Source organism: Piliocolobus tephrosceles, chromosome 1 (assembly GCF_002776525.5).
Source record: "Piliocolobus tephrosceles isolate RC106 chromosome 1, ASM277652v3, whole genome shotgun sequence".
Taxonomy (NCBI): Eukaryota; Metazoa; Chordata; class Mammalia; order Primates; family Cercopithecidae; genus Piliocolobus; species Piliocolobus tephrosceles.
This window is the reverse complement of record NC_045434.1, coordinates 18885044-18908459: the sequence shown is the minus strand read 5'-3', so window position 1 is coordinate 18908459 and position 23416 is coordinate 18885044. Positions and strand designations below refer to the sequence as shown.

The 23416-nt window shown below is 45.9% G+C and overlaps 1 protein-coding gene across 2 annotated transcripts in view; it reads right to left on the bottom strand.

Annotated features, from left to right (window-relative positions):
* The window catches only part of ABCB10 (ATP binding cassette subfamily B member 10), a 42769-nt gene extending 22099 nt beyond the window's left edge, over positions 1–20670 (bottom strand). The window contains exons 1-6 of one of the 2 annotated variants that reach the window (XM_023191805.3): positions 19877–20670; positions 11284–11484; positions 9541–9743; positions 4054–4188; positions 2079–2225; positions 931–1066 (exon numbers count right to left, since the gene is read on the bottom strand). In XM_023191805.3, coding sequence (XP_023047573.2) covers positions 931–1066; positions 2079–2225; positions 4054–4188; positions 9541–9743; positions 11284–11484; positions 19877–20393 — 1339 coding nt within the window. In that variant the 5' untranslated portion in view covers positions 20394–20670. The remainder of the gene's footprint in view (positions 1–930; positions 1067–2078; positions 2226–4053; positions 4189–9540; positions 9744–11283; positions 11485–19876) is intronic. The other variant, XM_023191804.3, reaches the window with a different exon arrangement.
* Positions 20671–23416: the final 2746 nt, after the last annotated feature.

Sequence of the window (23416 nt, the reverse complement as noted above, 5' to 3'; positions counted from 1 at the left end):
CTACATACTGTCTGTGGGTTCTCCTGAACCAGTCTGCCTTCTCGCTTCCCAAACCATCCAGCACCCCAAAACATCTTAATCAGTTTTTATTTAAGACCAGCCAGCAGAACTAAAATGCTTTTTTCAGGAGTCTCTGAAAATATCATTCCAGAAAAAAATCTTCACTTGCCTGCAGATGTCTACAGAAATGCCTCTACCTTCAACAATTAGACAAAAAACCCTGAAAATAAAACCCTCTGGTTGAAGCAACACCATAGGATACCTGATAATATTCCATTAATCAGACCTTAAGCTACTTACCTGACCTTTCCATCTTGAGTTTCAAAGACAAGAAGGGAAACAAAAACTAGGAAACCATTTGTCCCAGGTTGACTGGGGATGCGTTCCTGCTTTCCTTCATCCGGGAATGAAAAATTAAAGCTGAACTCTGACGGTCTTAATAAAAGCAAGCAACTCTGTTTCATGCACTTGATAATTTATAAATATTTTTGGATTGCTCATTAGTTTTGAATATGGTTGACTTTGTACAAAAGGAATTTTATTCTCCACTGATTTGCTAATCACGAAACCATCACTGACACAGGACTACGGGTTTCTGTGTCCACCCGTGCTCAGTGCTGTCCTCCCCCTGCCTGCACCTGTGAGCAAGTGAACAAACAGTCTGAAGACACAGGTTGGGAGATACCACTCCAGAGCAATGCTGAGGCCTGCAAAGATCCCCAAATTTCCCAACCAAGGAGGTGTTTGCTTATCTGCTGCGGAGGGTCACACTCATTTTACTTCTTTAAAAGCCCAGTTGGAATAATAACATTCTAGGAAATGTTTTTTCAGTCGAAGTTAATTGAAGTAATGTGAAATTTCAGTTTCTATTTCAGAAATGATGCTCTGATTTTCAATTTGTAACACCCCAAGCCTATTTAAATTATTTACCTCCAATGCTTATTCCAACCCAGAAAGCATACATTAAGAAGGAAGAGAGTTCACCCACGGTCATGTGGGCACTGCCCATCAGCAGCCCTCCTTTGTACAGGACAGCAAGCACAATCAGGTTTCCGGAGAGCCCAGTCTGTCGAATGAACAAAACACAGAAGTCAGGTGGGGATCAAGGATCCAGAATGCAAAAAGCGTGAGCACAGCCTGTAATGTACCTTTTTCATTCAACTGTCACAGCAAGATTTTTCCAAAATATTAATTTCACCTGAGTTTCAAATTAAAAATGGTTTTGTAATATTGCAATAATGAAGAAAACAATCTAATCGCCATGAAAACCAATAAGCTGTCTCCCATCAGATCCCGATTTTATCCCATCTACTCAGTTTGCAAAGGATAAAAGTAATACTAAAGGTTCCTTCCCTAACTAGAGGAAACAAATAAATATCTACTACGTGGGTTTATATAATACAATGAGATGTTGTGGGCAAGGACACAAGCCTGAGGAGCTGGCCTCCTGTATCTGTGGCCGGCTTTTACCTTGGTTGCATGTGTGGTTGTCTTAGGCATAGGGGCAGCCTTCTCCGGGCCGCTGCTCCTTATCTGTTAATCATAGCAATGATGGAATTGTCTCTGAAGTTCTTTTCAGTTTACACATATCTTGAATTTGCCCTCATGGTGATTTTGTATTTCCGTGTCCTATTTGAGTGCATTGTGATTGATTTTTTATACTTCTTTCTTGAAACACATTGAGGTGATTTTGGTTAATCCTCAGACTTTGCTGGCATGAGAATGACCCAGAAGGCCTGTTAAACAGATTGCTGGCCCCAGTTTCCTACCCAGCAGATCTGCGATGGAGCTGAGTCTCAGCGAGGCTGACCAGGGCCCAGGCAAAGCTGATGCCACTGGCCTGCACCGCACAAATAATCCGTGCCCGATCGCACCATGCACTGACTTTTCTCTAAGGCCATTTACTTATTTCTTCCTTTTTCACAAAAATATTTTAAAGAAAGTCATTCTCAGCCTTGAAATTAAGACTAAAACTTTAAAAATTAAAATCATTTTATACTTATGCTGAACACCACAGAATAAAACTCTCACCATTCTAACATATGCCACTTTCACTTTTTCCAAAATTATCTACTTACTGCTCCAAAGAAGCCAGCCCGAGCGAATGCCTCTTTCCTTGCTAACTGCATCACATAGTCCACTTTGCTGGCATATTTCTCTCTTTCAGTCATTTCTTTCCCAAAAGCTCGAACAGTTCTTACATTTCCAATACGTTCCTCAGCTAGCTGGGAGAATAATAAATACATTTTAAGAGGAGAAGGGTCATATTTCAAGAGCTTCTAGAAGCAAAAATAAAATGTGGTTCTCATTTCATTTATTTATTTATTAAAAAGAAAAGAAAAGAAATAGTGATAGTAAGAAGTGAGAACTCCCTAAAAGACACTATCAATGGAAAACCACTCTTGATACATGACTAAGTCAAAAAAGAGTGACAGCAGAGTACACAAAGCAATCCTAGTTTTGGGGGAAAAAAACTATACCTAAACATATCATATATATAGACAGAAAAATAGGAGCATATGTAGATGCAGAAATACATTTTTATGCAGAGAAAAAGATGTTTTAATGTTAATAATGTTAATTCTAAAAGACAGGATTATGCGTATTTTTGTTTTCTATTTTCAAATTTTTCAACAATAAACATGCATGGTTTTTTTTGTGTTTTTTTGAGACGGAGTCTCGCCCTGTCACCCAGGCTGGAGTGCAGTGGCTCAATCTCGGCTCACTGCAAGCTCCGCCTCCCGGGCTCACACCATTCTCCTGCCTCAGCATCCCGAGTAGCTGGGACCACAGGTGCCTGCCGCCACACCTGGCTAATTTTTTGTATTTTCAGTAGAGACGGGGTTTCACCATGTTAGCCAGGATGTTCTCGATCTCCTGACCTTGTGATCTGCCTGCCTCGGCCTCCCAAAGTGCTGGGATTATAGGCGTGAGCCACTGCACCCAGGCCCATGCATGGTTTTTGTACCGTGAAAGTATAATGGTTATTTTTAATTTTTCTTTTTTTTTTGGAACAGAGTTTCACTCTTGTCACCCAGGCTGGAGTGCAATGGCACAATCTTGGCTCACTGCAACCTCTGCCTCCCGGGTTCAAAATTCTCGTTGTCTCAGTCTCCCAGGTAGCTGGGATTACAGGCAGGAACCAGTGCGTCCAGCTAATTTTTGTATTTTTAGTAGAAACAAGGTTTCTCCACGTTGGCAAGGCTGGTCTCAAACTCCCGACCTCAAGTGATCCACCCGACTTGGCCTCCCAAGGTGCTGGGATTATAGACACCAGCCACTGCACCGGGCCATTTTTAATTTTTGAAAAGATAACGTTGCACAGCATTGCAAAGCCAGATTTATTAAATTAATGAAACACAGTGTTATCTAGTAACTATTTTCAAAACCTGATTAACTGTTTTGTCCCATAACAAATAGTGATAGTGGCTAGGTATGGTGGTTCACACCTGTAATCCCAGCATTCCAGGAGGCTGAGGTGGGAGGATCGCTTGAGCCCAGGAATTTGAAACCAGCCTGGGCAACACAGTAAGACCCTGTCTCTACAAAAAATTTTAAAAATCAGTGGACATGGTGGCATGTGGCTATAGTCCCAGCTACTGAGGAGGCTGGGGTGGGAGGATCACTCGAGCCTGGGAGGTTAAAGCTTCACTCAGCGGTGATTGTACCACTGCACTCTAGCCTAGAATGCATGAAAAAGACTCTCTCATGTACCCTGTCTTAAAAAATAAAAGAAAGAGAAAGAAAGAAAGAAAGAAAGAAGAAAAGAAAAGAGAAAAAAGAAAAGAAAAGAAAAGAAAAGAAATAGTGGTAGTAAGAAGTGAGGACTCCACAAAATGTTTAGTCGAGTTGGATCTACTTTGAGATATGGGTAGAAACCTAGTCTAGAAAACAGAGTAGTTTAAGTTTCTGGGATCTTGGGGTAATTTCTAATGAAAGGAAAGGAAGGCACTTTATTGAAAAACCTAAGCACATCCCTTAGGATCTGCCATCTAGGATCCTGGCCGTGACCCCATTCGGCTGGAAACCACACGGATGAGAAGGGGCTTTTACCTGAGTGGCTTGTGCCAGGGAATCCTGGGTGACTTTGGTCAGTTTCCGTAGATATCGCCCATAAATTACAGCAATGATTGACACTGGAGGCACCACGCTCAAAACAAAGGTGGCCAGATTAGGTGAGATAAAAAACTGTCAAAAACAAAAAAAATTGAGAGGTGTTTGTTACATAGGGTGGCAAGACATTCTCGTTACCTACGATAGCGGAGTGTGTGTAGGGGTGTGTCTGTGTGTGTGAGTGTGTTTAAATTAACAGCAGGCTTGAAGGTACTGTAACAACCCAAGTTGTTACATCCTGTTTGGGTGGAATTTTTCAGACATCTTTATTCTTCACAAAACTCCATAAATATTCAGCATGCCACACAGAAGAAATGTGACAAGCAATTGCTGAAGAAAGAATCCTCAGGCCAATACTAGATCAAACCATGCTGTTTAACAACAGAGTGGGAAGAGACAGGATGAGTGTGGCAGAGGCCCGTTCTGCTCCACACTCCAGACCATATCAGGAGTTGTATATTCAGGTCTGAACCACCTGCAGGCACTGAACAACCAGAGCAACACGTCCCATCAAAATGACCAAGATGCTGAAGTTACCAAAAAACCTCACACTGGGTAGGGTGCAGTAGCTCACGCCTGTAATCTCAGTACTTTGGGAGGCCAAGGCAGGCGGATCACCTGAGGTCAGGAGTTCGAGACCAGTCTGACCAACATGGTGAAACCCCGTCTCTACTAAAAATACAAAAATTAGCTGGGTGTTGGGGTGCATGCCTGTAATCCCAGGTACTCGGCAGGCTGAGGCAGGAGAATTGCTTGAACCCGGGAGGTGGAGGTTGCAGTGAGCCAAGATTGAGTCACTGCACTCCAGCCTGGATAACAAGAGCAAAACTCTGTCTCAAAACAAAAACAAAAACAAAAACCACACATTGCATGACAAACAGTCAACAGAGGACTTGGAGGGCACAACCAACAAGTCGAAGAAGAATTAAAGCTGCTTTCATGGCTCAGTGGACTGAAGTCTGCAGGATGGATCTGGGCTCAACATACCAAGAAGCTTCTAGCAACTGGAATTGCTGAAAGAATAACCTAACTTCTAGAAGTAAGTAACAGAGGGTTTCCCTGTCAACCTTGCAATTTGGTGACTGTACTTTCAATAGTACTAGCATCTCTTTGACAAATTACTAAAATCTACCATATCTCATTTGCACAGAATATAGTATAATCAGTACAAGGCTAAATAATACTAACAAAAAGCTGCAAACTGAAATGTAAGTGGATGGATCAACCAATCATTCACTCATTCATTTACTCATTCAACAAGTTGTTACTGAGTGCCTATGTTACTGAGTGCAAGCACTATTCCAGGCACCTGGGAGATAACCAACCCTCACAGAGTTTTCATGCAAGAAAGAAGAGATAAGACTTAGATAATAGACAAGTATAAGAGAGAGAAAGTATCACTTCAGATGTAACATGATCTTGGAAGACCTCTCCACCAAGAGGGAAGAGCCATTGCATAAAGACCCTGAGGCAGAAAGGAGGTTGGCACCTTCACAGAGGAGCAAGCAGATGTGTACACAAATGTCCCACCCTGAGAAGACAAGTCCATCAGGACACCTGGGGTGAGCCTCAGGGAGCATAATCATATCTCTGATGGTCACCATCAGGACATGAGACCAACAGGACAGGTCTAACACTTCTGGGGCCTGAACACAACTGATGTCAAATGAACCAACTGGACAGGTGTCCTCTGTGTGGGGCAGGCACAGTTCATCAAGATTCTCCTAGAACTGTCCCAGAACCACCCCCTTCCTTTACTGTGGTTCCATACTTAATGAAAAACCTTCTGGCCAGGTGCGGTGGCTCAAGCCTGTAATCCCAGTACTTTGGGAGGCCGAGATGAGCGGATCACGAGGTCAGGAGATCGAGACCACCCTGGCTAACATGGTGAAACCCCGTCTCTACTAAAAAAACGTAAAAAACTAGCTGGGCGAGGTGGCGGGCGCCTGTAGTCCCAGCTACTCGGGAGGCTGAGGCAGGAGAATGGCCTGAACCCAGGAGGCGGAGCTTACAGTGAGCTGAGATCCAGCCAGACAGAGCAAGACTCTGTCTCAAACAAAACAAAATAAAACAAAACAAACCCAAAAAACCTTCTCATGACTAATACAGGGTCCTGGCACCATAATGAAGTGTTTTGAATAGCAGAAATGGGCTAGGCATGGGGGCTCACGACTGTAATCCTAGCATTTCAGGAGGCTGAGGTGGGTGGATCGTTTGAGCCCAGGAGTTCAAAACCAGTGGGCTGGGCAACATGGTGAGACACTGTCTCTATAGAAAAAAATACAAAAATTAGCCGGGCATGATGGTGCATGCCTGTAGTTCCAGCTACTTGGGAGGCTGACGTGGGAGGACTGCTAGAGCTCGGGAGGTGGAGAGTGCAGTGAGCCAAGATGACACCACTGCACTACAGCCTAGGCACCAGAGTGAGACCCTGTCTCACACACACACACACACAAAATTGGAATAGCAGAAACTTAATAGTAGGAAGGCCCACTATGTAAATTCATAAATTGGCAGTATGGCATACACAGTATCAGGTTCTCATAATTGGACGTCTCCTATGTCAGGTCCATGAGTTTGTGCAGGAAAGACAAAGTCACATTTCTGATCCTCTAGAGCCAAAGATCAGATGCTAGGTGAAGCCACTTCCTGAGGCCCTTTTATAAGACTGAATGTTTCCCCCTGAAATTCATGTGTTGAAGCCTTAACCCCCAGCATGGCTGTATTTGGAGATGGGGCCTCTAAGAAAGTAACTAAGGTTAAATGAGGTCATAAGTGTGGGGCCACAATCCAACAGGATTAGTGTCCTTATAAGAGACACTCTAGAGCACACTCTCTCTCCACTATGTGAGCACATGGCAAGATGGCAGCTGCCTACAAGCCAAGAGAAGAAGCCTCAGAATGAAGCTATTTTGCTAATACCTTGATCCTGGACTTCCAACCTCCAGAACTGTGAGAAATACATTTCTTTTGTTTCAGCCACCCAGTCTGTGGTATTATTATGGCAGCCCAAACAGACCCCTTTGAATTGCTCATCTGATCCTACACTGAATTCCCTTTCCTTGCTACGAAAAGTACCCCAAGTGATTTTTTCCCAGCTTGAACTCTTCCTGATCCCCCAAACTATTCATATTTGGAAAATGGCACGTTAGTGCAGGAAGGGTCCTCTTCCAGAGGTTTGCTTCTCTCTTAGCTGGAAAATCATGAGTTTTCAAAGCTGTTTTTCATTCCGTAAGTCAGATCTAATAGGCAACACAACCTTCCTCTCTGAACTGAGTGCTTCATGGGACACAAAGGACAAAATCCAAGCTTTTCCACTTGCAAGAAAGGATTATTTACAGTTCTTATTCCACAGGTCTAGAACTGCACTGCCCAAAATGACAGCCTTACATGGCCACTGGAAACTTGAAATGTGGCAGGTATGACTGAGACACTGAAGTTTTAATTGTATTTAGGTTTAATTAAAATTTAAAAGCCTATACTCCATTCAGTTATTGGCAAACTATTAAGTATGTCTGGAAAAACTGAGTATGTCAAACTACTTTTTCAATTGTACATTTTATAAAATCTAAATATAGATCAAGTACTTTCAATGAAAATTTAGCATCTGAATTAAGATGCTCCATAAGTAGAGAATACACACCAGATTTGGAAATGCAGTTGACCTTTGAACAACATAGGTTTGAACTGCATGGGTCAATTTAAACATAGATTTTCTTCCATCTCTGCCACCCCTGAGACAGCAAGAACAACTTTTCTTCCTCTTCTCAGTCTACTTAGTGTGAAGACAATGAGGATAAACACTTTTATGATGGGCCAGGAACGGTGGCTCACGCCTGTAATCCCAGCACTTTGGGAGGCCAAGGTGGGCAGATCACGAGGTCAGGAGTTCAAGACCAGCCTGGCCAACATAGTGAAACCCCATCTCTACTAAAAATACAAAAAAATTAGCGAGGTGTGGTGGCGGGTGCCTATAATCCCAGCTACTCGGGAGGCTGAGGCAGGAGAATCACTTGAATCCGGGAGGCGGAGTTTGCAGTGAGCCAAGATCCCGCCATTGCACTCCAGCCTGGTCGACAGTGCAAGACTCTGTCTCAAAAAAAAAAAAAAAAAAACTTTTATGACGATCCACTTCCACTTAATAAATATTTTATCTTCCTTATGATTTTCTTAATAACACTTCCTTTTATCTAGCTTATTCTGTTGTAAGAACATAGTATATAATACATATAACATACCAAATACATGGTAATTGACTGTTTATGTTATCAGTAAGACTTCTGGTCAACAGTAGGCTACTAGTAGTTAAGTTTTTGGGGAGTCAAAAGTTATACTTTGATTTTTGACTGTGTGGGGTTCAGTGTCCCAACCCCTGCATTGTTCAAGGGTCAACTATAATATGAAAGAAATAACATAAAATACTTCATTAATAATTTTGATATTAATTACATGTTGAGAGGACAATAATTTGTTTATACTGGCTTAAACAAAACATTATTAAAATTAATCTCAGCCAGATATGGTGGCTCAAGCCTATAATCCCAGCACTTTGGGAGGCCGAGGCAGGAGGATCACTTGAGGCCAAGAGTTGGAGACCAGCCTGGGCAACATAAAGAGACCCTGCCTCTACAAAAAATATATACATATATTTTTTAAATTAGCCAGACTTGGTGGTGTGTGCCTGTAGTCCCAGATACTTGGGAGACTGAGGTAGGAGAATCACTTGAGTCCAGGAGTTTATGACTGCAGGGAGCTATGATCTTGCCACTGTACTCCAGCCTGGGTAACAGAGTAACACTCTGTCTCTAAAAAAAAAATTAAATTAAAAAAATAAAATTAATCTGATTGGCTTCTTTTTGCTTTTTTAAATGTGACTACTGAAACATTAAAATCACATATGTGGCTTGTATTGCCTCTCTACCGACCTGCAGCACTGGGCTAAATAGAAATACTGGTTGGAGAGGTAAGGCAAGCAGACAGGACAGGCACAAGCCACTCAGTTAAGGAAAGGAAAAAAGGCCGTGGGAATGAAGAGCTCTCCCCTTAAAAGAGCACAGTTTGACTTACACACACAGAGGAATGGAATTTAGTCACTGCTTGGCGCCACCCACAGGGTAGTACCCAGTGCTCCTTCTACCTGATGCTCTTTTCTGCCATAATACCCCGGGTTCACACATCTCAGAATACCCAGCAGTAACACAAGAGTCCATTTTCCAGATAATCACTCATTCCGGAGAAATGAAGGTACAAGAGGCCATGCAGGTAGAGGCAATCCCCATGTTCCAGCAGCCTCTGCAATAGCACTTTTGGCTCTAGGCACTTACAGAATGATGCGAATTGCTCACCTTGAGCTCATCTCACACTTGAGAGGCCTGGTGCAAGCCAAGCCCTGGCAGGAAGGTACCAAGGGGAACCAGGCTAACATACCATCATGCTGATGCCTACAGAAGCCTGGGCCCCGGCCCTGAGCCCATCTGAGAGGTTTTCAGTTACTGAGCGCCCCAGGAGTTCAGTGTCTGATGAGAGGCGGTTAATCAATTCTCCTGTGCGAGTCTTGTCAAAGAAAGCAACCTCCTGCCTCAGGATGGAGGAGAATAACGAAGTTCTCAGCCTATTCACAATGCGCTGACCTGCAAAAGCAAACACGAACAGGCTCACCAGGGGTAAAGACATCCATTACCATTATGGGACAGCCACCTACCGTGCAGCAGCTTGGCCTGGAGTTGTAACCCTTCTGAGCAATGCAGCCTCTGAGCGTGTCTGCTGCGCTGTATCCCATGGGGGAGAAAGAGCCTTTCCCAAACCAGGTACATTAACTGTCATGCACTACTAACAGCACTTTTCTCTTATTAACTACAGACTGTGGGGGCTAGTGAGAGGATATAGGAATAAAATAAATATAACATGACTCAGAGGCTTTTTTTATTTTTACTTTTTTTTTTTTTTTTTTAAGAGACTGGGTCTTGCTCTATCACCCAGGCTTGAATGCAGTGGCACGATCATAGTTCACTATGGCTTCAACCTTGTGGCTCAAGCCATCCTCCCACCTCAGCCTCCTGGGTAGCTGAAACCACAGACGTCTGCCACTACACCCAGCTAGCTTATTTTTAGTACAGACGGAGTCTTGCTATGTGGCTCAGGCTGGTCTCAAACTCATGGGCTCAAGCAATCCTCCTGCCTCAGCCTCCCAAAGTGCTAGGATTACAGGTATGAACCATCACATTTGGCCAAGAGTTTTTTAAGGTATTATTTACAAAGAAGTTTTATTACATTAACTTCCAAAAGCTCATTTTGTTCCTCCCTGGAAACCTTTTCCCGTATTGAACCTTTAAATGGCAAGAACGGTTAATCATCCACAGAGTTAAATGGAGAGCAACCAACTTCCAGTTGGTGTCCCGGGTTCTCTCATTATTGTGGCAGTGACCTGCCTGTACCAAGGAGATCTCTTCACAGAAATACTAACAAAGTTATCATCCCAGCTGCTACTTAAGGAGAAACACAAGCATGGGGCATGTAAATGGGTTTCTGAAGCCTTTAGGAAGCCTCAGAAGTCCAGCTTCACGGCCAGGGGCCTCATTTTCTTTTTTCCTTTCTTTTTTTTTTTTTGAGATGGAGTCTCGCTCTGTCCCCCAGGCTGCAGGATCCCCAGCAGTGGTATGATCTGGGCTTACTGCAAGCTCCACCTCCTGGGTTCAAGTGAGTCTCCTGCCTCAGCCTCCTGAAGTAGCTGAGATTACAGGTGACCGCCACCACGCCTGGCTAATTTTTGTATTTTTAGTAGAGTCGGGGTTTCACCATGTTGGCTAGGCTGGTCTCAAACTCCTGACCTCGTGATCCACCTGCCTCGGCCTCCCAAAGTGCTGGGATTACAGGCGTGAGCCACCGCACCCAGCCTGAGGGGCTTATTTCCAAACCCCCCATGAGGCCAACATTATTGCCCTTACAGCTCAACTTCAACTGTAAAAGAAGAGTTGAGAACGGTGCTTGATCTAAAATAATCTGTACCTCCAACATTTGGGCAGTCATTGGGCTCTATCCCCACTTAACGGGATGCCAGGAAGAGAGGAAGAGAATGGAGCCTGGAGCACATGAGATTCGAGACCGAACAAACCCACAGGACTTTACATCTTCTTTAGGATGACTCACATCCCTGAGAGGAGAGACTGTTACCTGAAGTTTGCATGAGGTAGACACGAATGGCATTGGCGGCAGCACCACATAGAAACACACCACTGAGCCCAAGGCAGAGGCGGGTCAGGTTGTCGCTGTAGTCCACAGTGGGGTTAGTATAGATGACATCGATGATCTTCCCCAGGAAGAAAGGGGCAGACATGGAGATAACACTGGATATCGTGAGAAATCCAACCGCAGCTAGAAAACACAAGCACTCTCAATGCTCAGGGTGCTTCAGCAAAGGGGCTGTTGCTGGGGTGCTGAGTCCAGGAGGTTTCCTTGCCAAATAAGCTGTTTTCAGAGTATGCGTTGATCTCAGTCTCTAGCAGTTTCCTCCTTTTTGCTCCTCAACCCCTGACTCAAGGGAAGAACCAAATGGTTCCAGGTGAGAACAAGCAGGCTGACTAAGGAAGTGAGTGATCATATCTGAACCAGAGAAGATGACTTCTTAGTCTCATCAACTCTTCCTCACCAACAAAAACTGGGAGCCAACTACGGAACCCGTTCTGGCCAGGCCCTCCCTCCCTGTCTCTTGATTTTGGTGTTCATCTCAGATCATATTTTTCCTCCATTCATGCTATACATGCAATACTCCTTGGCATCTAACTGTACTGTAACTTGAAGATCAAGCTGTCTAGTTAAAGCCCTTGATTACATCTAGTATCTCAAAACCCTCTTGTTTAAGGCCATACACTCCGAACACACCCAATCCTGTCTGACCTCAGAAGCTACGTAGGGTGAGGCCTCATTAGTACCTGGATGGGAAAGTGCCTGAGAATACAAGGCGCTGTAGGCCTTAAGGAAACAAACAACCCATTCTAGATAATTTTTGGAAAACAGTTTCACGGATCATTACAAAGAAGCAAATGTCAATAAAACATGATATATTGCTTCTTAGTATTATATTATTGCTTTGGGAAATATCAACATGATATGAAAATAAATACGAACAGAATTGTTCATGCACCTAAAAAAAAAGGCAAACAAGAGTCTTATCAGAAAAGAAATATTGGCTTGGCACAGTGGCCCATGCCTATAATCCCAGCACTTTGGGAGGCTGAGGTGGGTGGGTCACTTCAGGTCAGGAGTTCAAGACCACCCTGGCCAACATGGTGAAACCCTGTCTCTACTAAAAAAAAAAAAATACAAAAAATTAGCCAGGTGTGGTGGTGCGCATCTGTAGTCCTAGCTACTTGGGGGGCTGAGGCAGGAGAATCGCTTAAACCTGGGAGGTGGAGGTTGCAGTGAGCCAAGATCGTGCTGCTACACTCCACCCTGGGTGACAGAGCAAGACTCTGTCTCAAAAAATAAAAAATAGAAAAGAAAACCCAATTAGTAACAACACATATCACAGATAACTGCATTCATAATAAGAGAAATGAATTTTTTTAAAAGATAGTGACGGGGATCTCACTATGTTGCCCAGGCTGGTATCAAACTCCTGGCCTCAAGCAGTCTTCCCATCTGAGACTTGCAAAGTGCTGGGATTGCGGGCATGAGCCACTGCACCTAGGCAAAAGTATTATTTTTATATAACCTTCATAAAGAGTCCAGAGCAAACTCAGTGCCAACTGGACATTTAGTCGACAGAGTTCTAGGAAGAACATAGGCCTTTTTAAGTGGGGAACATTTTGAACAATTGCTCTTGCCCCTCCTTAAGGTCTTTATTCTAAAGTCCCCTCCCCAAAGAGGCCTGCTCTGACAGCCTCACTTAAAATACAGACACCCTACACTGCTCACCTCACTCCCTCTCCATTTGTGTTCTCGAAGCTCCTACCTTTCAGCATTCTAAATGTTTCATTTGTTTATTTAGTTTCTCTCTCCATTAGGACAGAAAAGATTTTGGCCTGGTTTGTCACCGATTGCCTACATTGACAGACACATAGGAAAATCTCAATCACTATTTGCTGAATGAACAAACAAATAAATTGAACTTTGGCAATAGAGCAATAACATCTATCAGATCAAAATTCTTCAATAACCTAAGCAGAAATGTGAGCTCTGGCAGCTCATAAAGTCCATATGCCTGGCTTAAAAACCCACAATCACAATCTAACTGAAAAATAGGAAACTGGGCAAGGGCCACTTCATTTTGACGTCAAGCCTGGTGTCTTGTTTCAAAGCACCATGCTTCTTACAACAGTGCCCAAGGGGGCCTGAAGGCCCAAAGGACGGGGAGAGTGTCTATCTTGAGGTACCGAATACCTCAGCCTCGATGAACTGGCAGCTCCAGAAGGAGTCATCCGGGCAAATTCGGGATTCAGCAGAAAATTCCTTTTGTCCTTCATCAGTAGCTAATCTCTATTCTTTCGCCTCAGTGAGTAACTCCGAAAGCACAGTGTGCATGACCTGCTATATAAAGGTCTACCTCTTCCCTCCTCCTCTAGTTTTCTAAATCAGTTATGATTCTACAATAAGAATCTACATGACATGAATGATATGCCCCCTGATTATGATTCTGAGTCTTGTTCTCACATAGTAATGATGCTGATTACAAAGAGAAAGTAATTTAGCTGAATCCAAATTAATTTCAGGATATCCCTCCACACTTTTACTTTTTAATAATCATTTTAAAATTATCAGCTTGTTTTGTTGACATTTGCTTCTTTGTCCAACTTGAATAAGAAAAGTAAAACAAAAGATATTTTTCAGCTTTTAGTTAAGTGGATTCTTGTTAATCAAGATCTGACTACATATCACTGTCTTCTGATATTAATGAATACTTTAGACTTGTTCCATAAACATCATTTCAGATTCCACCACAAGCCCTGGACACAACTGAGCATACTGCAATTCTGAAATTCTCCCCCACTTTTTCTCCATAGTTAAGTCTCTTACTTGCCCCCACCCTTGCCACTGAGAAGTGGCCCCAGCAACTTCTCCCATTATCTATTTCTTGAGAGATACCTTCAAGTATCTTTGTTACCTCATTCTACTGAATTGCGGCAAAGATGGAAACAAATATCCTTCAAAAGAATGGGGAAGGAAAATCTGAAATGCAGATTGCTGGACATCAGGGCTGGATAGAAGGACAAAGGTTGGGGGTGGTTGGAGGAGGCTGTACACTGTGCCTACCACCTGCCACTGCTGAACACGGCACCCATCTGGTTGTATCAGGCAGGTACAGCAATCCCCACTGTCATTCAAGAACTCAAAGGCAGCACTTCAGAGCCCTCACCATTATCTGAAGGATCTAGCATTCATCATCTTAAATCCTCCCTTTCACCCTCATCTTATCCTCCTTTTTCAGAGAGGAATCTCGAACACAGAGAGAGGGAGCCTATGCAAGGTCTCCCAGTTTACACAATGCAGAACCACATTCTGCGACAAAACCTGCCCTTGGTATCTTCCCATGTCCCAAGCAGAGGAAGCAGCACAGGCCTCACCTGGGAGTCACGGAAGGGAGCAGAAAGCCTGGCAGGATGGAGCAGGGACAGAGACCTCATGGGTGCACAGGAAGGAGAACTGAGAAATGAAATGAAGGCTCTAGATGATAGAACAGAAGGATTTTTTGGCAAGGTCGGCCTAAAAAGGCTTTACACTGGGAAATGATACAGCCAGATTTGCTTTTTCTTTTTGAGATGGAGTTTCACTCTTGTTGCCCAGTGCAATGGCATGATCTCAACTCACTGCAACCTCCACCTCCTGGGTTCAAGTGATTCTCCTGCCTCAGCCTCCCGAGTAGCTGGGATTACAGGCATGTGCCATCACGCCTCGCTAATTTTGTATTTTTAGTAGAGACAGGGTTTTTCCATGTTGGTCAGGCTGGTCTTGAGCTCCCGACCGCAGGTGATCTGCCTGTCTCAGCCTCCCAAAGTGCTGGGATTACAGGCGTGAGCCACCGTGCCTGGCCAGATTTGCCTTTTCAAATGATCCACTCCGGCTACAGAGTGAAAGGAGTCGCCATGAGACCGCTGTTCCAGAGTCCTAGGTGAGAAGCAAACTTAGGGTGAAGTAGGTTGGGGACAGAGGGATAAAGGGCAGAGAAAAGGACTGGAGAAATTTTTAAGAACTAGGACGTGATGACTGGTTGGATGTGAGCATTTTTCCTCTCTGAAAAATGAGGATAAGATGAGGGTTAAAGGGAGGATTTAGGATGATGAAGGCCTAACCTAGGGGGGCCGTTCTGAGGTTGAGTGGTCAGGATTGGGTTGGAACCGTGACCAACTCAACCTCGGAACCAGCCCTCCTGGGTTAGGCGTTCATTATCTTCAATCCTCCTTTTAAGCTCTGCCATCTAGCTGTTTGACCTTGCTTAAGTCACTCCATCTCTCTGTGCCATTTCCTCATCTGAAAAATGGCAATAAAAACAATCCCTCCCTAATATAATTACGAGTGAACTAGACACATATGCAAAGCATCTGGTACAATGCCCAGGGCTGAGTACACAAGACATATTAACTATTATCTTAACTACTATTGTTGTCATTATAAGAATGACCCATGTCTCTGGCCAAGGCCAAGAGGTTCACCCTGCAGTCTCTCTCACTGAGCCTAGACACAGAAGAGGAAAGATGCTTTGTGGAGAAACGTAGCTTTGGCTTTTAGACATGTTGGGTTTGCTGGAGTCTGGGACACATTTCCACAGATGCAGGTGGATGTGATGGAGAACACAGGAGTCAAGGCTGTGGGGGAGATGGAGGCTGAGTGAAGGGACTCAGCATCTGCGCTGGGTAGAGAGTAAGTGAGGACATGAGGGGCTAACAGAAGAGCAGGGAATAGAAGAAGAAGCCAGAGACTCCAGGTTCTGGAAATCTGGAGAAGATCCGAGCCCCCATGCGTCTGGTGCGAGATCAGACTGTCTCTGTCCATGCTATTAGCATGCTCTAGAGTTAGGGGGTACCCCAAAGACAAAATTAAAAAAAACAGTTAGGGCTACCAACCCACAGGGGGGCTCGCCGTGGACTCTGACAGACAAATGATGGGAGCCACCTAGGTAATTTAAACTTCTCTAGCTGCCACATTGTAAAAAGGAAGATGTAAAATTAATTTTAATGACATTTTACTTGACCCAATATATCCAAAATATTATCCACACATGATCAACATAAAAAATTGGTAAGGTATTTTACATTTTTTCTCTCTGGAATCTGGTGTGACAGCACAGCTACAGAAGGCTGTTACTCTGAAACAATGTATTTCCGTAGCACATACACATCCCTGGCTTTCGGGGGCAGTTCCGATTTCAAAGGTTCATCCTCCCCAGCCCCCACAGGGCACTGTCCCTGTGGGATCTCCATCCTCACTGGCCTTCAGGAAGTAGCTACCCTGGCCTCCTTGCCCACCATACCCACTGCTTTTGTCACTATATTCACTGTGGTCACTCATGGTCCATCTTCATAAAATGTAACTACAAACTCAGCAAAAGCTGTCAGCAGGCTTCAGGTTCTCAGAGCAGTCCTGCCCTCAAACCACACACCCTTATCAGTAACTGCAGTGAGAGGAGCCCTCCGGAGTCATCCACACAGGCACCAACTGAACACGCCCCAGTGGAGGGGATAGACGTGTACAGTCCAGTTTAACGAGAAGCCTGCCTGGGAGGTGTGGGGAAGGCATGCTGCCCCCCCCCCCGGGCCCCCCCCCCCACAAAGAACCTCCAGGAGGCAGCTTTGCTCTAATCTCACAGTACTGTAGGGGCCCACATTTGTTCCTAAAACCCTGCCCCTAACTCATTCAGGTCAGTCTCCTCTATCTGCCAGGCACAGCCAGAGGGTTCTGATGCAGTGTCGCTTATCCCATCAGTCCACACCCTGCTCCTCCTCAAGCACCTGCATCTTTTAAGATTCCTTCTGGCCAGAGTGATAAGATGGAGAATTATCAGTGAAAAGGGACCTTACATCTGTATGAAGATAGCTGCGAATCCCTCCCCAAAGGGGCGGTTAGGCCTGCCTTAGGAGAGGAATGGAACACAGCTCTGCTAAAGCTGCTTTCGGCACACGTCTGTACATAGTTCACGGTAGACTGCGTTTTTAAAGTTTCTGATACAAACTACTTATCAAAGTTTTCTGTTCACAAAATTTAGGAGGCATACTCAGCAAAATGCTGAGACGGATGGAGATATTATTATTAAAATATAAAGCTGTGTTTTTGAAAAAAGATTTTTGTATTTTTCTAAAAATTAACAAATTAACACTGGAATTCCTCTTCAGCTCAGCTTTTTTAGTGTTTTGATTAGAAAATACACACACACAATTGCTCTTTACCTCCAGCATTTCAAAGAGATGTGCCAACACCTCAGGCTGCTCTTAGAATTATACATTTTTTTTTTTTAATTACAAATTAACAATGACCCCTACTTCCTCTTGATCCTAACTGGCTTTAATATATAATGACTTCTCAGGAAATCATACATCTAAATAAGGGCTTTTTATCAGATATCCTCATAACATATAATATATATTTATCTGTTTGAAAGCAAAAAAAAAATTGTGGCAACCCTAGGCTTGTTTCTTCAAATTATACATTCATAATTTCTCAATGTGGTGGAACAAAATATATCCTGTTCTTAAAATAGAAAGAAGGCTGGGTGCGGTGGCTCACACCTGTAATCCCTGCACCTTTGGGAGGCCAAGGCGGGCAGATCACCTGAGGTCAGGAGTTCGAGACCACCCTGACCAACACGGGGAAACTCTGTCTCGAAAAATACAAAATTAGCCGGGTATGGTGGCATATGCCTGTAATCCCAGCTACTTGGGAGGCTGAGGCAGGAGAATTGCTTGAACCTGGGAGGCGGAGGTTGCGGTCAGACGAGATCATGCCATGGCACTCCAGCCTGGGCAACAAGAGCAAAACTCCAGCTCAAAAAAAAAAAAAAAAAAAAAAGGTTCAAGCTGGGTGTGGTGGCACATGCCTGTAGTCCCAACTACTCAGGAGGTAGAGGCAGGGCTGCTTGAGCTGAGGAGTTCGACACAAGTCTCAGCAACACAGTGAGACCCCTATCCCAGAAAAACAAAAGGAAGAAAGAAAAAACGAGGCACAGTCTTGCCTTATTTAAGGCTGTCACCAAAACATACTAGTATGGCAGGATATCGGGGGACAGAGTAACGGCTCACAGGAACAATGGTCATGGGATAAGCAGGACTGGGCACCTGTAGGCACCACCAAAGCCTGACATCTAAACACCATTCCTGACATCTAGTATTTCACAAACAAAACAGAACTGGATTCCCTTACACTTACTTTGAGTCACATACAGAAGTGGTGGGCGCACCCTATGATGCTTAGGGTTTCTAAAGGCCTCACTCTGTGCCTGGTGGTATGGTCATTTATTCCTCCACTGAAGGCGCTCTGAGTGAGTACCTGCTCTGTGCTGTGCACATGCTAAGAACTGGAGACAGAAAGATGAATCAGACAGTCCCTGTCTCAAGCAGCTCAAAGTCCAGTGAGAGCTCCTAGTCTCCAATGTTTTTAAAAAGAGAGAGAAAAAGAAAGATTTTTACATCAAAATCTACACTCAACCAACTGAACAATGAAATAATTCTCTTTATACCCGAGTGATACCAAGAGTCCCCCTAAGCTTTCATAGTAACTAGCAGATGAAAAGTCGCCAGCCACCCTAACTGCTCTCTTCCACTGTGCAAACCTACTCTAAATCCCAAATCACTACTCAGGAGGGTCCTTTCTAAAGCAATGGATTTGCAGCAAAGAATGCTTTTCTGGTGTTGCACCTGACAACCTCACAGGCCCCCTTCCACAGCCCACAGGTGCAGGTTGACCTCTATACATATGAATAGTTCATAGATGCTTCTCCCCACTAAGCCAGAAGCCCCAGCAGAAGCGGGAACCATGTTTCCTTGTGCATGCCACTGTAACCCCAGGGCCCAGTTCAGAATGAGGGCTCAACAAATGTTTATAGAAGGAATGAAAATTTAGGGAAATCAAAAAAGTTTTAGATCTTACAAGGCCCTTGCATCTAAACACTCCTCCAATTAATGGTTAAAAAATGAGGAGCTACAGAAAACTGTTCTATTTAAATTTTGTTTCTAAAAACATTCATTTTGGCTTCTTTAAAAAAAGTCACTCAATTACTGAACAGATGAGTGGTTGGTGTGCACTGTTGAACACAGTGCTATAACTTCCTGCTTACCACTTAGCACAAGAGACGAGTGTGAAAGTTCTGCTTTCCGTTGTGAAAGCATTGGTGACTGCTTGACAGACTCGCTTAAAGCAAATAATTTTTTTGGTTAAAAAAAAAGTATAAATCACTAATAACAAAATAGGCATATTTTTGGCTACAATTATTTTTTTCCAAGGAAAAACCTCCAGCTCATTTTGCTGCCTAAGCCAAAACAGATGCTCCCACTAAGTTGGTGGCGGAACAGACCCAAAGATTCCAATAATGACATATACAACGTGTGTCAACAAGAAAAAAAAGTGTAAAATCTGCAAACGAGTCCCAAGCTAAGGCGAAATCTTGACAACGCTACTCCGAGGAAAGCTATCCCCTCCCTCCTCCGGGGTTAGGAGTGGCCCAGGAGAGGCGGCGGTGACAGGCGCTCTGCGGCCCGGCCGTGTCCCTCTTGGCGCCCCGGGACCCCGCGCGTGGAGAAGGAGCGGCCCGGGGGAGGGAAGTGGTCGGGGAGGGCCCTACCTGCCAGCCTCCGGCGCTCAGGGTACGCCAGCCCCAGGAGCTTCCGGGCTTCCGGGAGTTCGGCTGCCCTGGGGCGCAGCCGCCCGTTGTCCCCGGGAGGCGCCGCTGGCCCGCGCCGCCAGGCCTCGTCCCCTGCCCAGGCAGCGGCTGCGGGACCGCCCGGGAACCCGGCGCGCGAGAGCCGAGGAGCGCCCAGCGCAGCAAAAGCCCCGCACGTGCAGCTGCCGGGGGCCCGAGCCCACAGCCCCAAGAGCCGCGCGAGGCCCAGGCCGCCCCCCGAGTAGCCCAGACCCCCGCCCCGGCAGCCGCTCCTCCAGCGGCGCGCGGCTCCAACGCCCCCGAGCAGCGCCGGCCCCGCGCCCCATAGCCGTGTGGGCCTCAGGCCAGTGAACGGCGATAGGGATCCAGGGGCGCGGATGGCCGGGGCCCACACGCAGGCTACCGTCAGTAGCCGACCTGGCTCGGCTGGGCACGGTGGCGCGAGCAGCCGCAGCGGCCAGGCAGGGGGGCCGCGCATGGCGCTGCGTGCGACCCGTACGCCTCAGCCCGCCGGCCAGGCGCGCGCAGAGCCCGAGGACCCTCCCGGACCGGCCCCGAGCAAAGGGCGTGTACGCGGTGGCGCCCGCCCCTCCCTGCTGGCTGTCACTCGCCTTATCGTGCCTGCATCCCGGGGCTGCGCCCGCCCCCGCCCCATCCTAGTCCGCGCGGTGCCGCGTCCCTCCGCCCCACCCCGGGGACTGCAGCTACCCGGACCATGCAAGTCACCCTTCCAAGCGCCCCCAACCCGCTCGGGTGCCCTCCCTGCAGCGCCCCCAACTCCCCGCCAGCGGAGTAGCGCCAGGCGCGCCGACTGGGACGAGGCCCAGGAAGCCCAGGAGCACGGCTGCGCCTGCGTACTGGGCGCAGGGAATTTTTTTCGCGCTTCGCCGTCCCCTCTGGTCTGAACTCGGGAGCCGCACTAGCTCTTTCTCACGCCGGCAGACCGGCGGAGCGCGCAGACGCTACCACACGATGGCCGGCACAAGGATGGGGCGGGAGGACAGCGCGCTGGACACGGCGTGGGGCGGGTCCGCGGCCCGGGAGACCCATGCTGGGGCGGCCCTGTCACCCGTCTTGCTGCCAAGCACAGGGCTGAGGTGCGGAGGGACCACTGAGAGGACTTCGCTGCGTGTCAGCTCAGCTCTGGACGGCGTGGAGGAGGTGGTTGGCGAATAGTGAAATGTATATAACTTTCAGAAGGGAAGAGATCGTTTCTTTTCTTTTCTTTCTTTCTTTTTTTTTTTTTTTCCTTGAGAAGGAGCCTTGCTCTGTGTCTTAGGCTGGAGTGCAGTGGCGCGATCTCGGCTCACTGCACCTTCCGCCTCCCAGGTTGAAGTGATTCTACGCCTCAGCCTCCCAAGTGGCTGGGATTACAGGCATGCGCCACCACCCCCGGTTGATGTTGTAGTTTTAGTAGAGACGGGGTTTACCATGTTGGTCAGGCTCGTCTCGAACTCCTGACCTCAGGTGATCCGCCCGCCTCGGCCTCCCAAAGGGCTGGGATTACAGGCGTGAGCCACCGCTCCGGGCCAGAGATCGTTTCTTAACTAGAGCAGAAATTTGAAAACAGACGTGGTCGAGGCACTCCCGCTGCTCGAAGTGGAAAACACCAATCAGAAGGCAATGCATCTTAATACACGTGCGTGGAAAGACAGGAGAGAACATTAAAACTCACTGGGACACTTTATGGAGACTTCATGGTGGGGAATATATACCTGGGGCACAGTAAGTCGTGGGTAGATTTTTGTAGACTCCTAGGTATTTTTACTGGACCTGGACAGGGTACTGTCATTTGCAAATTTTATGGGTTCACAAAACAAAAAAACCTCAATAATCAACATAAATATTTTCGTGCAACATTTTTAAAACTCAAAATTAATTTTAAAAATCCATAATGAACAAAATATCAAAAATTTTAATTGAGTATCCACTCCTGACCTTTCACAATCCTGCCTCTCTTCTCTCACTCTAATCCCAACCCTGGAAACTATTTACAAAAACTGACAGCAGCTGCCCTTAGTTTGGCTGCTGGGAAACGGAAAAGAGAAAGTAAGAGGAAGATTAGATTTGGGTTAAAGTTGTCACTTTCTCTTCAACTGGAGAGTACTAATCCTTGATGTTTCTTTAGTTGGGCTCAAAAAGGAGGTAGCGGCCGGGCGCAGTGGCTCACACCTGTAATCCCAACATTTTGGGAAGCTGAGGCAGGTGGATCACGAGGTCAGGAGTTCAAGACCAGCCTGACCAACGTGGTGAAACACCGTCTCTACTAAAAATACAAAAATTAGCCAGGTGTGGTGGAGCGCGCCTGTAATCCCAGCTACGCAGGAGGCTGAGGCAGGAGAATTGCTTGAACCTGGGAGGTGGAGGTTGCAGTGAGCTGAGATGGTACCACACTGCACTGCAGCCTGGGAGACAGAGCAAGGCTGTCTCAAAAAAAAAAGAAAGAAAGGAGAGAGAGAGAGAGAGAGAAAGAGAGAGAGAAAAAGAGAGGGGAGGGAGTGGGTGGGGGGTGGCTGACTCAAAAAAAAAAGAAAGAAAGAAAGGAGAGAGAGAGAGAGAGAGGAGAGAAAGAAAAAGAGGAGGTAGTGGCTTGGCGGTGGCTCACACCTGTAATCCCAACATTTTAGGAGGCCGAGGCAGGCAGATCCCTTGAAGTCTGGAGTTCAAGACCAGCCTGGCCAACATGGTGAAACTCCATCTCTACTGAAAATACAAAAATTAGCCAGGCTTGGTGGTGCATGCCTGTAGTCTCAGCTACTGGGGAGGCTAAGGCAGCATAATCGGTTGAATCCAGGAGGTGGAGGTTGCAGTGAGCTGAGATGACGTCACTGCGCTCCATGCACTCCGGCCTGGGTGACACAGCAAGACTGCATCTCAAAACAAAAACAAAAACAAAACAAAGAGGAGGTAGCAAGACGCAGGATGAAAACAATCCCTTTTCAGAAGTCTCATAAAACCTGACTTTTAAAAAATTTTCAATTAAAATAAATTTTGCATTATTTGATTAATGAGACTTTTTAGCACATCTTTAAATTTTGTCCTCAGTAGAGTGCCTTAAGTATATGGTCCTGGTAGGTAAGGAGTGAGGTGGGGAAAGGATCGATAATAGAAAGTGTGGGGTTAATCGGGCCTTAAGTGGGCCTGTGAAGTGAACAGGAAGCATGTAATCTTCTAAAATCCAACCTCTTAAACCCAGGGGACATGGAGTCTTGTCTGCCTCCCCCACACCCCCCTCTACTTTCCTGCCCCCAAGGTGACTACAATTCAAGCTAGTCTCATCAGTGCAGAAGTTCTAGAATTGCAGGTGTAGTGTGAAATCTGCTCCACTGATATTTATGAGTAAGCATGTTCCTTTTAGCAAATATGTTATGCAGTGACTTCTGAAAAGAAGTGGGATCATTCCTCATCATGCATCCTGCTACCTCTTCTTTGAGTCCAGCTGAAGAAACATCAATGAACGACACTCTCCCAGTTGGAGAGAAAGTGACAATTTTAACCCAG